This window comes from Lynx canadensis, chromosome A1 (assembly GCF_007474595.2).
Source record: "Lynx canadensis isolate LIC74 chromosome A1, mLynCan4.pri.v2, whole genome shotgun sequence".
In the NCBI taxonomy this organism is placed as follows: Eukaryota; Metazoa; Chordata; class Mammalia; order Carnivora; family Felidae; genus Lynx; species Lynx canadensis.
This window is the reverse complement of record NC_044303.2, coordinates 140,849,442-140,863,617: the sequence shown is the minus strand read 5'-3', so window position 1 is coordinate 140,863,617 and position 14,176 is coordinate 140,849,442. Positions and strand designations below refer to the sequence as shown.

The 14,176-nt window shown below is 39.7% G+C and overlaps 1 protein-coding gene across 1 annotated transcript in view; it reads right to left on the bottom strand.

Annotated features, from left to right (window-relative positions):
- IQGAP2 (IQ motif containing GTPase activating protein 2) overlaps positions 1 to 14,176 on the bottom strand; it is a 296,669-nt gene that overhangs the window by 241,166 nt on the left and 41,327 nt on the right. The window contains exon 2 of the mRNA XM_030323348.1: positions 4,918 to 5,017. Within this exon, the coding sequence (XP_030179208.1) occupies positions 4,918 to 5,017 (100 nt within the window). The remainder of the gene's footprint in view (positions 1 to 4,917; positions 5,018 to 14,176) is intronic.

The following is a 14,176-nucleotide window of genomic DNA, read 5'->3' as shown; positions in this document are numbered from 1 at the left end:
CTATCCACTTATTTAGTTCTTTCTTCTAGTTCATCAAAGTTTTATAGTTTTCCTCATATAGATTTTGTGCATATTTTATTAAATTTATACCTAAATAATTCATTTGAGTGCTAATGTAAATGGAACTGTGTTCTTAATTTCAAATTCCATGTGTTCATTGCTGACATATAGGAAAGCAATAGACTTTTACATATAATCTTGTATCTTGCTATAATTGCTTATTAGTTCCAATTTTTAAAAAATTCTTACAGAGTTTTAAAATAGTCAATCATGTCATCTATGAATAAACCCAGTTTTGTTTCTTCCTTTTCAATCTATATTTTCTTTTTTTAATTATATTAACTAGAACTTCCAGTTCAAAGTTGAAAAAGGAGTGGTGAGAAGGAAGGTCTTTGCCTTGTATCTTAATGGGAAAGCTTGGAATTTCTCACCATTAAATATGATGTTTGCTTTTAGCATGTTTTTTGTTCACTGTCTTTCTCAAACTGAGGGTGTTCCCCCCCTTGATTCCTAGTTAACTAAGAATTTTTTTCTTGAATAAGTTTGGATTTTGTTAAGTGCCTTTTCTGCACCGATACAGTGACATATCATGTAATTTTTCTTACTTAGCCTGTTGATGTGATAGATCACATTAAATGATTTTCAAATATGAAACAAGCTTTGCATACCTGGGATAAATCTCACTTGGTTGTGATTTATACAGTACTTTTTATACACTGTTGAATGTGATTTGCTAATATCATTCTTTATAGATGAATAGTATTTCATGGTAGGGATATATCGCATTTCATTTACTCATCAGTAGATGGACATTTGGGTTGTTTCCACTTTTTGCTCCCATGAGTAATACCTCAATGACCATTTGTGTGCAGGTTTTCTGCATGCACACAGGTTTTCAGGTTTCTTTGGTATATATCTGGTAGTGGAATTGTTGGGTCATATGGTAATTCCATATTTAATTATTTTAAGTAGCTTCCAGAATGTTTTACATTTTTTGAAATTTTATTTTACAGAGTGTGTGCAAGTGGGGGAGAGGGGCAGAGGGAGAGAGAGCATCTTAAACGGGCTCCATGCTCAGTGCAGAACCCGATAGGGGGCTTGATCCCATGACCCTAGCATCATAACCTGAGCCAAAATTAAGAGTAGACACTCAACAAACTGAACCACCTAGGCGACCCTAGAATGTTATAAAAAGTAGCTGCTCCATTTTGTAATTCAACAAGCACCTTCCCTCATCCTTGCAAACACTTGATATTGTTGGTCTTTTCTATTCTAACTATTCCAGTGTGAGGTAGTATCTCACTGTGGTTTTGCTTTGCATTTCCCTAACAACTGATGTTAAACCCCCTGTCCTGTTCTGGTGCATGTGTATCTTATTTGGTGAAATGTCACCATTACTTACCCCCAAATCACATATATTTATACCTGTTTTCTTTTAGGAGTTTTGTAGTTGTGGTTCTCACATTTCGATTAGATTATGCATGGGATAGGGATCCAAATTCATTTTTATGCTTGACTATTTCCAGTTGCCCAAGATTATTTGTTGAAAGATGTTTTTCCCATTAAAATGTCTTGATCGATTTTTGAATTACACTAAACTTGCATTCCCGGGATAAATCCCACTTAGTGGTATATGATACTTTATGTTGCTGGACTTGGTTTGCTAGTATTTTGTTGAGGATTTTTTTATTTGTACTCATAAGGCATGTAGGTCTATCATTTTTTGAGGTATCTTTGTCTGCTTTTGGTATCAAAGAAAAAATGGGTCTTAGTAGAATGGGTTGCGAAGTGTTCCCTCCTCTTACATGTTTTTTGAAAAACAGGCAATTTTTTGCTTACTAACTTTACCTTTTTACTTGTTCTAAGTCTATTCTGATTGTTAATTTATTTTTGAGTCAGTTTTGATAGTTTATGTCTTTCTAGGTATTTGTCCATTTCATTTAGGTTATCCTACATATATTTGTTGGCATAGTAGTACATCACCCTTTTTATTTCTGTTAGTAGTGATATCTCCTCTGAATGATGTAGCTTTTAAATGGTTTATTATTAATTATCACAAATCTTGAAATTAATAAAGCCAAAGTTAAAGATGTAACAGACTATTACAATTTTGAGTTTTCAAAAATTCTGAATTAAAAGAACATACAAACACATCCTTCCAGTTCTTACCTCTGGAACCAAAAAGAGGCACAACAACAGAACCTACACATTTTTAGTTTAAGTACACCCAATCAGTTCTGAGCTGAACTAGAGACAGATCCTGGCTAAGCTTACACATTCTAAGTTTACCAGTTAGTAGAAACTCAGTATTTTAAGCCAACCATACTCACATGAACACCTGCACATGCATGCACTATAATAAACCCAATATGACAAATTCCTAAGGCATTAGCATTGTAAAAGAATCATGTACCAAACCCTCTGAATTTTTTGGACAGAGACTAATTCACCCTTTCATTTATTTCTTGAGTTTAGGACCATCAGAATTCTGTGTACTATGCTTTCTGAAATCATAGCTCACATATTAATATGTATCTATTAACGGCCACATTTTTACAGACTCTACTTCCAAAAATCAGGTTCCCTAAAAGTCACCAAAAATGTTCAGATGTTAATAAGATTCATAAATACATATTACACCTAATCTCTTCTTGTAAAATAAACTAATAAAGTCATCTTAGAGGAAAAGTTGTATATTTCATAGTCTTTTCTTTCAATGAAACTATTCTTAGGAAACTTTCTTCAAAAAACCTGGGCTAATTGTTACTCTGACTTCTCTAAAACAAAATTCAACTACAAAGGTTTGAAAACACTGTGACAAGCTGTCAAGCTATATTGATACATTCAATACATTCAGGAGAAAACTATACTTATCACCATACACCTAACTGGCACTATTAAGTTTACAGAACACTTTTGCCTTTTATATTTTAGGTGATTTTTAGAGCAGGGGCAGGGGTGGGAATCATGAGGTAGGGCAGGTGGCACTAACATCCTTTTTATTTTTTTTTTTTAATTCACGCATTTTTTAAAGTAGTATTTAAATCTAGCTGTACATTAGAAACTCCTAGATTTTTTTTTTTTTTTTGAGAGAGACAGAATGCAAGTGGGAGAAGGGCAGAGAGTGAGGGAGAGAGACAGAATCCCAAGCAGGCTCCACACCGTCAGTGAAGAGCCCACTGTGGGGCTTGAACTCATGAACCGCGAGATCATGACCTGAACTGATGCCGGACACTTAACCGACTGAGTCACCCCGACGCCCCTAATTTACGCATTTTATTTTATGACACAACAAAAACTCATTACTGTGCTAACATGTTTATCATCCCATTACAGAGGAGACAAAACCGAAGTTCCCACAGGTTAAACAATGTGGCCAAGGTCACACAGCTCCTAAGTGGTAATGCTGGGACCAGGAAATCCAGTCCGCTGACCTCTCCCCAGTAGGACACTGCTTCTCATTTAGAAAAAGTAAGAGGCAAAAATTTAGAACTCAACATGTGTGTAAGGAGAAAGTTTCTCGTTACTCTTCCTAAACTTTTTCTTTGAAAGCATGTTTATTTGGAATATTTATGAGCCACTCTCCGTATCTAACTTTATTATCAACAACTTGACTAAAAGCCTGTTTTTAATAATCTTAGGCTGATACTGAGTCTTCAGTGACCTGCCACCTGTCAACTTCACATATTTTAGAATCTTTAAAAGTATTCTTCAGAGCTTAGAGCTACGAGACACTGTTAAATTATTAAACAACCCTGAGAAATCCCCTTTCAAGTGATTCTGAGGCCAAATTAGTTCATGTGTCACTGAATTCTCTTCCACACAGCACTTGATAAAAAGCCTCATTCCTCCAGCTCTGTAGACAGCTATTTAACAGTGATTAGAGATCATTAACACCAACGACCATTACCCCAATGTTTATTTCTATATACTTAACAAAGCTAGAACATACCATCTGTCCAAGGAATGACACTGTTACTCAATCACAGCACAAAGCACTAAATCAGAATCAAATTCACGGCATATGGGCAATGGAGTATTCACCCAGCACAGGACAAAGTTCTTGTGGTTCCTCCGATACAGAGGCCTAAGGGCAAATTAGTTTATCTTCACTTTCTCCTCAGAGAACCCAATGTTTAAATGGAGATTGCAGTCATAAACCTACTCTCTAGCTTAGTGACCGATGGACTTCAGTTCAAAATGATACTGTCCTATACAGTATTTATAATTACTGGGGTTTGGGGTGACAAAAATATCTGAGGAAGCTCTGGGAAAAAGGAAGTTCAAGTACACTCATCATGATGAGCACTGAGTAATGTATAGAACTGTTCAATCACTATACTGCACACCTGAAACTAACTGTATGTTAACAAAACTGGAATTAAAATTAAAAACTTAAAAAAAAAGAAGTTGATTTAAGTCTTTGCTGTGCCCTCACTTCCAAATCAGTGAGATGAGGAATTTGAAATAATCTGCAATTGGCCCAGAGATTTCCTGGGAGAACGTAAGCAAGAAAAAGAAATAGTTGCCTCCCTCCTAGGGCCTTGACCCTGGCTGTGGCAGCAACTTTTTCTCAATTCCACCTGACCATTTACAAAAAGACAGGTGGTTCTTCTCCACTTACACTGCTACCAATAAGACTGCAAATGAGTTGTTAACAGCATGTATCCCAGGGGCACCTGGGTGGCTCAGTTGGTTGAGCGTCCGCCTTTGGCTCAGGTCATGATTTCACGGTTCCTGAGTTCAAGCCCTACATCGGACCCTCTGCTGTCGGCACAGAGCCCATGTCAGATCCTCTGTTTCCTTTCTCTCTGTCCCCCCCCCTCCAAAACAAGTAATAAAACATTTTTTAAAAAGTATAGTATCCCAAAGTTTATCCAGGAGAAGGTACACAGATAGACTGCATTGGGATCTTACCTTTTGGCTTCCTCTAGATGGCACAGATATTCATAAGCAATGTTCTGCCTCCTCCTCTCATCCATCTCCTCTGCAGAGAGCCTTTCATCATCCACAATAGCTAGAAATAGAGGAAAGCATCCCATTACTTTTAAGGGTAGTGTTCATCAAATAAACACTTGAGACAACAACCCGAAAATTCAACACAGAACACTAAGAGACAAGGATATTTAAACATCAGAAAAATAGAAAGATTTGCCTTTGGATTTTACAATATGTCAATGATAGCAAAAATTTAAAAATGCAATACTGAAGTACGGGTTAAAATTACTAAAAAGGATGAGAACAGCCATCATATATCATAGACTTGGTGCCAGAGAATTTTGATGGCCTCAAATCCATTAAAGCATGGTCCACTCCCAACAACTTTCCTTAACAAGCTTGTAGTATTGGTCCAGTGGCTCAGCTTGGACCTTCCTGGAAATTCTTAATTTTAACAAATAATCTATAAGGACCAGTGTTTACCCACTCCTAAAGGGAATTAAAGCTTCTCATCCAATGCAAACCCTAGGTTACAGATGCCAAAGTCTCTAAGATTCGTGTTTCACCTGTATCTTGGCCTTGATGAGGCTAACCTTCCTGGTCAAAAGGTATCCAGAAGAACAAAACAAAGGAGACATCAACTGAGCAGTTTTTAAGCCCCACACTCTTCATTCCAATACAAATATACTTTACAAACTTCCACAATTCAGCTTTACTTTTCTGCAGAGAATATGGCTTCCCCATTTCCTGAGTGTACTTCGCCTGCCCACAGTCTCAACAGTACTCAAGAGCCTCACGGGTCACATCTGCCAACTCTTGGCTGTTCATTTACATGACAAAGAACTTCAATTCTGATAGCTATAAAGTGAATTTGGTTTCTAGTTTGTTACATTATTCATCTAATGAACACGTTGGGGGGGGCAGGGCTGTATGGTTATATGGGGCAGGAATATGAATTTTTTTTTGTTCCCTAGCCACAGCTCCAATCAGCCAATTCATAAATGAGACCCCTGGTTCTAAGCAGAAGCGTTAAGGTGACCCATCCATCCCTCAGGAAGGCCAATTCCATGCCATACTGAGGAAGAGTCCAAAATATCATCTTAGCAGACAAGAGGAATTAAGATAAAATTTTGAACTCTTACTGGAGCAAGTACTATGCTAAATATTTTCCAGCCAAAAATAATACCTCAAAGAACTCAAAAGTGATTAAACTTGTATCAATATAAAATATGACAGAATACCATAAACATATAAATATATGCTCGATGCTTATTGAGCATTTACTTTGTTTCAAGTCCTTAGGCAATGTTTTCTATGAACTGCCTCATTTACAGATGTAAATGACACGATGAGGCAGGTAATGTGTCCCACTTTACAGCTGAGCAAATGGGCTGTGAAGTCATTTGCCCACGTGAAAAGTAGAAGCATTAGGGCTAGACATGTGTGGATGGGAGGATGGGGGCGGGGGGAAGAAATACGGAAGAACTTAGAGAAATGTGTCTGTTTATAGAGGAGGAAGAAAAGGAACCTGAAGAAGAAGGAGGGGAGATGTGGAAAGGCACCAGGACAGGCTTGGAGAGAACCACGCTAGGGCAAAAGAAGCAGGAGCCTCCACACATTCCATCACCTTCTTCCTGTCCTCCCTTTCTACCACTCCCCATGTCTCAGTGTGGTTTCATTGCTTGAAACAGACCAATGATACCAGTGAGGGTCAACAAAGATGTGTGTTCATCAAAATCATCTTCTTTTTCTTAATAAACTCAATCAGATCTAAACTTTAGAAGAGAACTTTCAAATTTAGGAAAAGTACCAAAGCTCTGGAACAACCCTCCCCTGCACCTCTACCCCAAGACTGCAGGCCTTCAACGTGTCTCCCCTAGACTCTTCTGACAGCCCTCCGACAGCCTCCCAGCCACTACCCCTCCCCCACTCATTGTCCTCACCACCACCAGAAGCACCTTTCAAACACAGTCCTGCTCATTTCGTTCTCCTTCTCCAAACCTTTGATGGATCCCCATGTGCTACAGAACAAAGGTCTAGAAGACCTTCCCACCTTCTCCAACATGAAACCTGAATTCCATCCACTCCTTCCAGGCAGTTCTGTGTGCCAGGACCACAACACCACATTTTAGGTTGGAGTGCTTCTGCTCTCCACCTTCCCTCTGCCCTGGAAAGCCATTCTCCCACCTCCGTGTCTTACATCTTCTCAAGCAAAATTCTGTAGATCTGCAAGTCAGGATCCATCTACCTTCCTCAGCACTTTGGTTCACCTTTTTATTACATCACTCATCACAGAAGCTCAGTCACGTCTCCCCCTATGAAATGGGAATTCTTTGCAGGAAAAGACTCTTAACTCATCTGCATGTCCCCATTACATTTATCATGGTTCCCTGCATGCAGAGAACAAACATTTCTGAAAAAATGCCTTTGTTAAGTGAGCTGACCCTCACCCCATAATGAATACACTTCTCAAATTATGATTTTCGTATCCCAAGTTTTCCTAGAAGGTACCTGGCATGCCCACATATTGTCACCTAATCTTCCACCTCCAGGGCTCCTAACACGTCATCCCCCAGACACCTTGTGATTTCCAATCTCTCATTTTAACTTCAGTCTAAAGACGGTTTTCCATTCCTGACAGAACATTTTCATCTCATAGTACCTTCAGATACATTAAAGCTTGAAAACAATATAAAACTCCTAGTATGAATCCGCATGATGATGCTACCTTCCCAACTTTTAAGTATGAGTGCAGGGGTCACATTCAAAAGGAGACACTCTTACTGCCACCTTCCTTTTTGGCTATGAGTTCCTTCCACCTCAACAAACCGACCCAGGAGGAAAGAGAAGCCTTAGCAGTACTTGGTCCCGAGGCCTCAACCCCCCAACTCCTTCCACAAGCCATGCAAGAATCCACCAGTCCAGGAGAGCTGCAGAGAGGCTCTTAAACTGTGACATCACCCCCATCCAAAGGGAAGACTTAATGTTTGAATTAACACACACACATATATGCCACAAAGCGTTAAACTGCAATCCCAAAGTATTGGCCCTAGCTGATAGAATTCTGCCTATCTTGATGGCTCAACTCCATCATCATTCCTTCCCAAAGTCCCCTGTTTGTTCCCACTCAAAATGTGCTCTCTCCTGGCACCTCCTATCTCGTTTCATTTCATAGTCAACTTCTACAAGACACAGTTATGTTCTCACCATGCCCAGCTCACTACCCTGCACAGGCTACATGCTCCATAGAATATATGCTACACAATCTCTCATCAGGAATGATTAACACAAGGACTCTAAAATATCTATGTGGGTAGTTTTATTTGCCTAGTTACCCCGAATACAAGAAGGGTATGGTCACTGATGGAGCAAGTCCAGTAACATTTCACACACCTCACTTACCTAATGTTTAATTTATAGATTCTATGGATCAGGCATGAGCCAAACCACCAGGGACAGGGCAGTGAACAAAACAAAACATGTTTGCCCTCATGGGGCTTCCTTTAACACATCCCTTCCTTCCCTTCTGATCTGGCCCACCAGGTCACACATCTGGCCACTGCCCTTTCAACCACATCCACTTCAGCCTCACCTTCTTTCCTTCATGACGTATGGTCAAAGCACATGTTATGGTTATGAGCGTGAAAATGTCTTAATCACAGCAAAAGTAGATCCTTCTGGACCACAGAGGTTGCCTGCAACTATTTCTGCATTATTTAACATTTACCAAGTAGCAACTTCTGATAAGAACGACAGGCATGGATAATAACACTGCCATTTAAAGAGTCATCATGGAACTGATTAACTAATTCACTTAAGCATGACTTTACCACCCATAAATCACTCTTCCATGTTATTCTGTGGTTCTCCTAATCACTCTGAGAAATAGGCACGGCCTCCTTCTAGGAAACAGCGGTCATGTAAGGGAAAGGGATGGCATGTAGTTACTTGCTGGGTCAATGGCTGAGCCAGGGCTGGAAACCAGTTCCCTGAACACAGCAGCCCGTGCCCTTGCCCAGTGCCGTGCTGCTGTTAGATCTGAGTGAGCCACGACAGGACAGGTTCTGGTCACTGCCAAACCCAAGAGCAGCCCATTTAAGTGCCGTCAGAATTGCTTTCACGTTAAAACAGCTTGACTAACTGCCATTTCCTCTGAAGTTCATCTTCACTTGCTGCCTTGAACCCTAAGAGACACAAAGATATTGTGAAGAACTTCCAGAAATATTAGCAGCTCACAAAATTCCTCTTGTAACATTAGCAGATGCTGGCTACAAGATGGCATTTTAAAGCACTAACATTCTACAGCAATCACATTATAGGGCTTATTCAGAGATCTAAGGAGCACAGTAAGTGTTGGTAGAGAAGGTGTTGAAGTAGAACTCTAAGTCATGGAAGGAAACTTGAGTTCATTTTCCAAAGAATACCCACAAAATCTAATGTAAAAATAGCCCAGAGACCTGCTTCATTAAGGAGTTTGCCTGGTCGCTTGTTAATTTCAGCTACCCTACTTGCTCCCTTCACACATAGACACAACAAAGCCACCATCTCCTTGGTATTAAAATCCATTCACTTGTTCAACAGATATTTGAGTGGCTGCTTTGTGTCAGCCTGTTGTACAGACTGGATATAAAGTGACAACTATGATATACAAAGTCCCTCAAAAAGCTTTTCCTAGAGTTAAACAATTGTAAGTTTGACATAACTGCAGGATGCTTAGATAGGTGTGTGTCGGGCGTGGGGGGTGCCTTGCTGGCTCAGTAGGTTAAGCATCTGACTCTTGGTTTGGGCCCAGGTCATGATCTCACAGTTCAGGAGATCAAGCCCCACATCAGGCTCCCTGCTGACAGTGTGAAGCCTGCTTGGGATTGTCTCTCCCTCTCTCTCTGTCCCTCCCCTAGCCTCTCAAAAATAAATAAATAAACTTAAAAGAAAAGATAGGTAGGGATATACTCCCTCCAGTGGAGAGCGGGTCTGCAAGAAACACAAAAATCAGAGTGCCTGTGTGGCTTGGTTGGTTAAACGTCCGACTTCAGCTCAGGTTATGGTCTAGCAGTCCGTGAGTTTGAAGCCCGCATCAGGCTTTGTGCTGACAGCTCGGAGCCTGGATCCTGCTTTGGATTCTGTGTCTCCCACTCTCTCTGCTGCTCCCCCATTTATGCTGTCTCTCTATCCAAAAATAAATATTAAAAAAATTTTTTTTAAAAAGAATCACAAAAATCAGGATTGGGAATCTCTGTTTTATGAAATGGTATTATGTAAAACATGTCCCTTTAAGGAGAAACAGGTTAAAAATATGGTATGAAGCACCAATTCATAGAAACATGCTAGACTTTAGCATTTTATATACAATTATTCTGGGTGACTCAAAATTTCTGAAAGGAACCCTGAGAATCTTAAGTCCTGAATGTGTAATTCAACTCAAATGTCTATTGAACCACCTTTTAAGATTTGGGTCCAGTTTTTAGCTGGGAGAGTAGAGCCAAATGGTGATCTCCCCATTCTCAGAACTTAAAGAATGCTTCCAAGAGATGTATACCCCAAGTAAGGAACTAGAGATAAGAGAATTGATTCCAAGACCCTAAAATGGGCAGGGGACAGGAGTTGGGATACCAAGATGAGAGAACCAAGTCCAAAGTTCCCAATAAAGTGAAACACTCAATAAACTTGACCCATGATATATTCTGGCTTCATACCGGGATGCTTCCTGAAGTATTTCACAGCTAGCTGATCTTAAGCTTTTAAGGATCACATGATCCAACTTCCCTAATCTTAATCTTCTTTTGAAAAACAGGCAAACCTGAGGTTGAAGCTATTAGTAACTTGAGGCATATTCTGAGGTCAAGAATCTTCAATAATGGTACAGAGCGTCATGCCACGTGTTAAAAACAGTGGAAGTTTTATCAAGTCACTAAAATTATGAGACACTGAGTGCAGGGGTTCGTAACTCATCCATCCCTACCAAGTGCCAGGTAAACAGTACATGCTCAATAAAAGCTGCTGAAGTGATGTGCTCAGCTTTGTGCTCGTGAGCAGAAAGGCTGTGTCCTTTCCAGGTTTAGTCCTACTAAGTCCAGTGCCCTGGTGGTAACACAGCCCAACTGTCCAGATCCTAAGGGAAGGTGAGCTCCAATGCCCGTCCTCCACACTTTTCCTAGAACTTCTCCCCTATCACACATTTCTAAGAACTCCCAAGTTATGTATCAATGTACAACTTCAGAGGATATTCATGTTAGACAAGGTTGTAAGGGACTGAGGTCTTTTCCTTTAATAAGGGACTGTGGTCATGTCCTTTAATAAGCCAAAACCCTAAATCTTCCAGCTAATCATTGGAAGAAGAATTTCCTATGTGAGGAAAGAGTAACCACTCGAAACAACACAGGTTACTTACACGAGTTAGTCTCTAACCAGACACTAATCTCATTTCTCCAGTGAGGTTATTAATGCTCAGGAGACTTAGGGAACTTCTCTGCCACAATTACTCAGGAAAAAGAAAAAAACAGTTCAGGCTTTGTGAAAATGGTTAATCCTTTTCTGCAAATATGCTTTAAATGTACACAGCTTTAAGCCCTGCATATGAAAGAGGGTTCTTTGATCTCACTTTGATACAAAAAGTTCCAAACGTGTTTCCCACAAAAATGTTATCATCCTTGAGCATTTAAAATGCCATTTGTTTCTATCAAACCTGAATCTCTAAACCCCGCACACCTTTTCAGAACAGAACCTCATTTCTAACTCTCACACAGAGAGTAAAATTAATTTCGGTCCACTGTACAAATCCAAAGAATGTCTCACTTTTTAAAAAAAATACATATATAATCTACAAATTCAAAGCAGGACACAGAGATTGTTAAGGTCCACCCTGCAGATTGGGATGGGAGGGATCTATCTAGGACTTTGCTCCATTCAGGGTAAGAATTAAAGGCAAGGATTCCTAGACTGGGGATTTATTAATCAATTACTGTTACAAAAAAAATATTTGAGGGACAAAAACCACTTCTTTTGCTACCAAGTAGGCACGAGGAAAATTCCATTTGCTCATTGTCTGCTCCTACACACTTCAGCAACAGATCTCAGTAAGGAAGAAAGGGTTGTCAAGTTTCCAAGGCCAATTTAAAATTTTTAGCTCCAACAGTTAAAATTACAGAAGGAATTGTAAAACCTTTAGTTTGGATGAGATTCTACTATTCGAAAAGAAGAGAAAGGAATTCAACTCCTACTTGTCTATGAACTTTTCATGCTTAAGATGGTCAGTGCAAATGTTTCCTATTAGGTAGAACTAGTCCTAAAATTATTCTCCCTGTTCTCTATAGATAATGAACATTTAGGGAGGCAAGTATTTACCTTAACTTCAATGACCCCAATGCGAACAATGATATTTTATTATTGTTAAACAGATGTAGCAGGTTATATAATGACAGCTCCCTGGGCTTGCTCTCAGGGAGTACCAAGTCACTGCTAACACCTTGTCCTTATTCTCTCAAAAACTACCCCAAACAAACCAGAGTATCAGAGATTTCTACAAAGCTGTTTGAGCTTTAGAAGACAATAGGATACTGAGTCTTGGTCTATTTTTTCTTTTACTATTAGGAGAAAATAAATCACAAAGACTTCAAGGCTAAGTGCAGGAAAACAAAACAACCTCTTGGTTTTGAATAGGTGTTTTTCCTGCACATTCCATACGCATGCATTATTTCTTGCATTTCTCTAATCAGCATAAACTCTTTGTGATACATACATGAAAAGTAGTGGAGGGAAGGGACTAAGACTTAATAAGCACGTTCTACGTGCCAGATATGTTACATATACTATCTCAGTCCCTGCTTCCCCCTTTGTGATAGGAATTTGGATGTGTACTTTTCTAGTGGGAAATAAACTCAGGGAGGTTAGGTAATTCAAAGATCATGAAGACAGGTAAACGGCAGAATTGGGATTCCAAACAACACTGATTCCAAAGTTTTCAACTACACTCTTCTTTCTTGAGTGGTCTTTCAACTCACTTGAGTTGAACCACTCTTAAGTGGTCTTTCAACTACACTCAAGCGTCACTGCCTCCCTGCATCCATTTGATGACTGGCCCAGCAGCCATTAGGCTTTTCTGAGGGTGTTTTTAATGGTATTACTGATATCTTACTAGTCAGCAAATAGATTTATGTGACTTTCTTTTCTTTCTACTGTAAGCCATATAAATTAGTGCTATTTTGAATGAGTAAAGAAAGTAAAATCAGGGGCGCCTGGGTGGCGCAGTCGGTTAAGCGTCCGACTTCAGCTAGGTCACGATCTCGCGGTCCGTGAGTTCGAGCCCCGCGTCAGACTCTGGGCTGATGGCTCAGAGCCTGGAGCCTGTTTCCGATTCTGTGTCTCCCTCTCTCTCTGCCCCTGGCCCGTTCATGCTCTGTCTCTCTCTGTCCCAAAAATAAATAAACGTTGAAAAAAAAAATTAAAGAAAGTAAAATCAGAGGTTTATTTCTTAGAGATGCAGTAATGTCAAAGATAGTCCAATGAAGGGAAAAATACTAAGATACTATTCAGCATTGCCAAATTAGACTTATCAGAACGTAAGGGCAATAACAAGAGCAAAACAAAAACAAACACGTCAGTGACGCTGCTTATGTAACACACAAGCAAAGTCATATGATCAATAAATGCTGGGAACACACCGGAGAAAATCAAACATTTTTATCTCAGGCACCCTCCTTTATTCTACTCCTCTGTCCCCGCAAAAGGCGAGTTTCTGACTACACTGACAAAGACACCTGATGGAAAGGTGTGGGTGAGTGGAAAGGGAAGTGGCTGTGGGGTAAAATATGCCTGTAATACTATCACATTCAGTCATGGATCAGTTAACTAGACACTCAGTTTCACCATCTGTAGAATGGGAATAATGCTACCTGCCCCATGAAGCTACTTTACGAATACTTTTAAAAAATCACATATACTTTGAATTATTTTATAGTTAGGGGTGCCTGGATGGCTCAGTTGGTTAAGCACAGGACTTCAGGTCGGGTCATGATCTCACAGTTCACGAGTACGAGCCCCGTGTGGGGCTCTGTGCTGACAGCTTGGAGCCTGAAGCTTGCTTCACATTCTGTGTCTCCCTCTGTCTCCGCCCCTCCCCTGCTCACACTCCATCTCTCTCTCTCTCTCAAAAATAAACATTAAGAAAATATTTTACAGTTAAACTATAATATAACCAATTATTAAATAAGTTATAAAATATAAAGTTTATGGATATGCATAA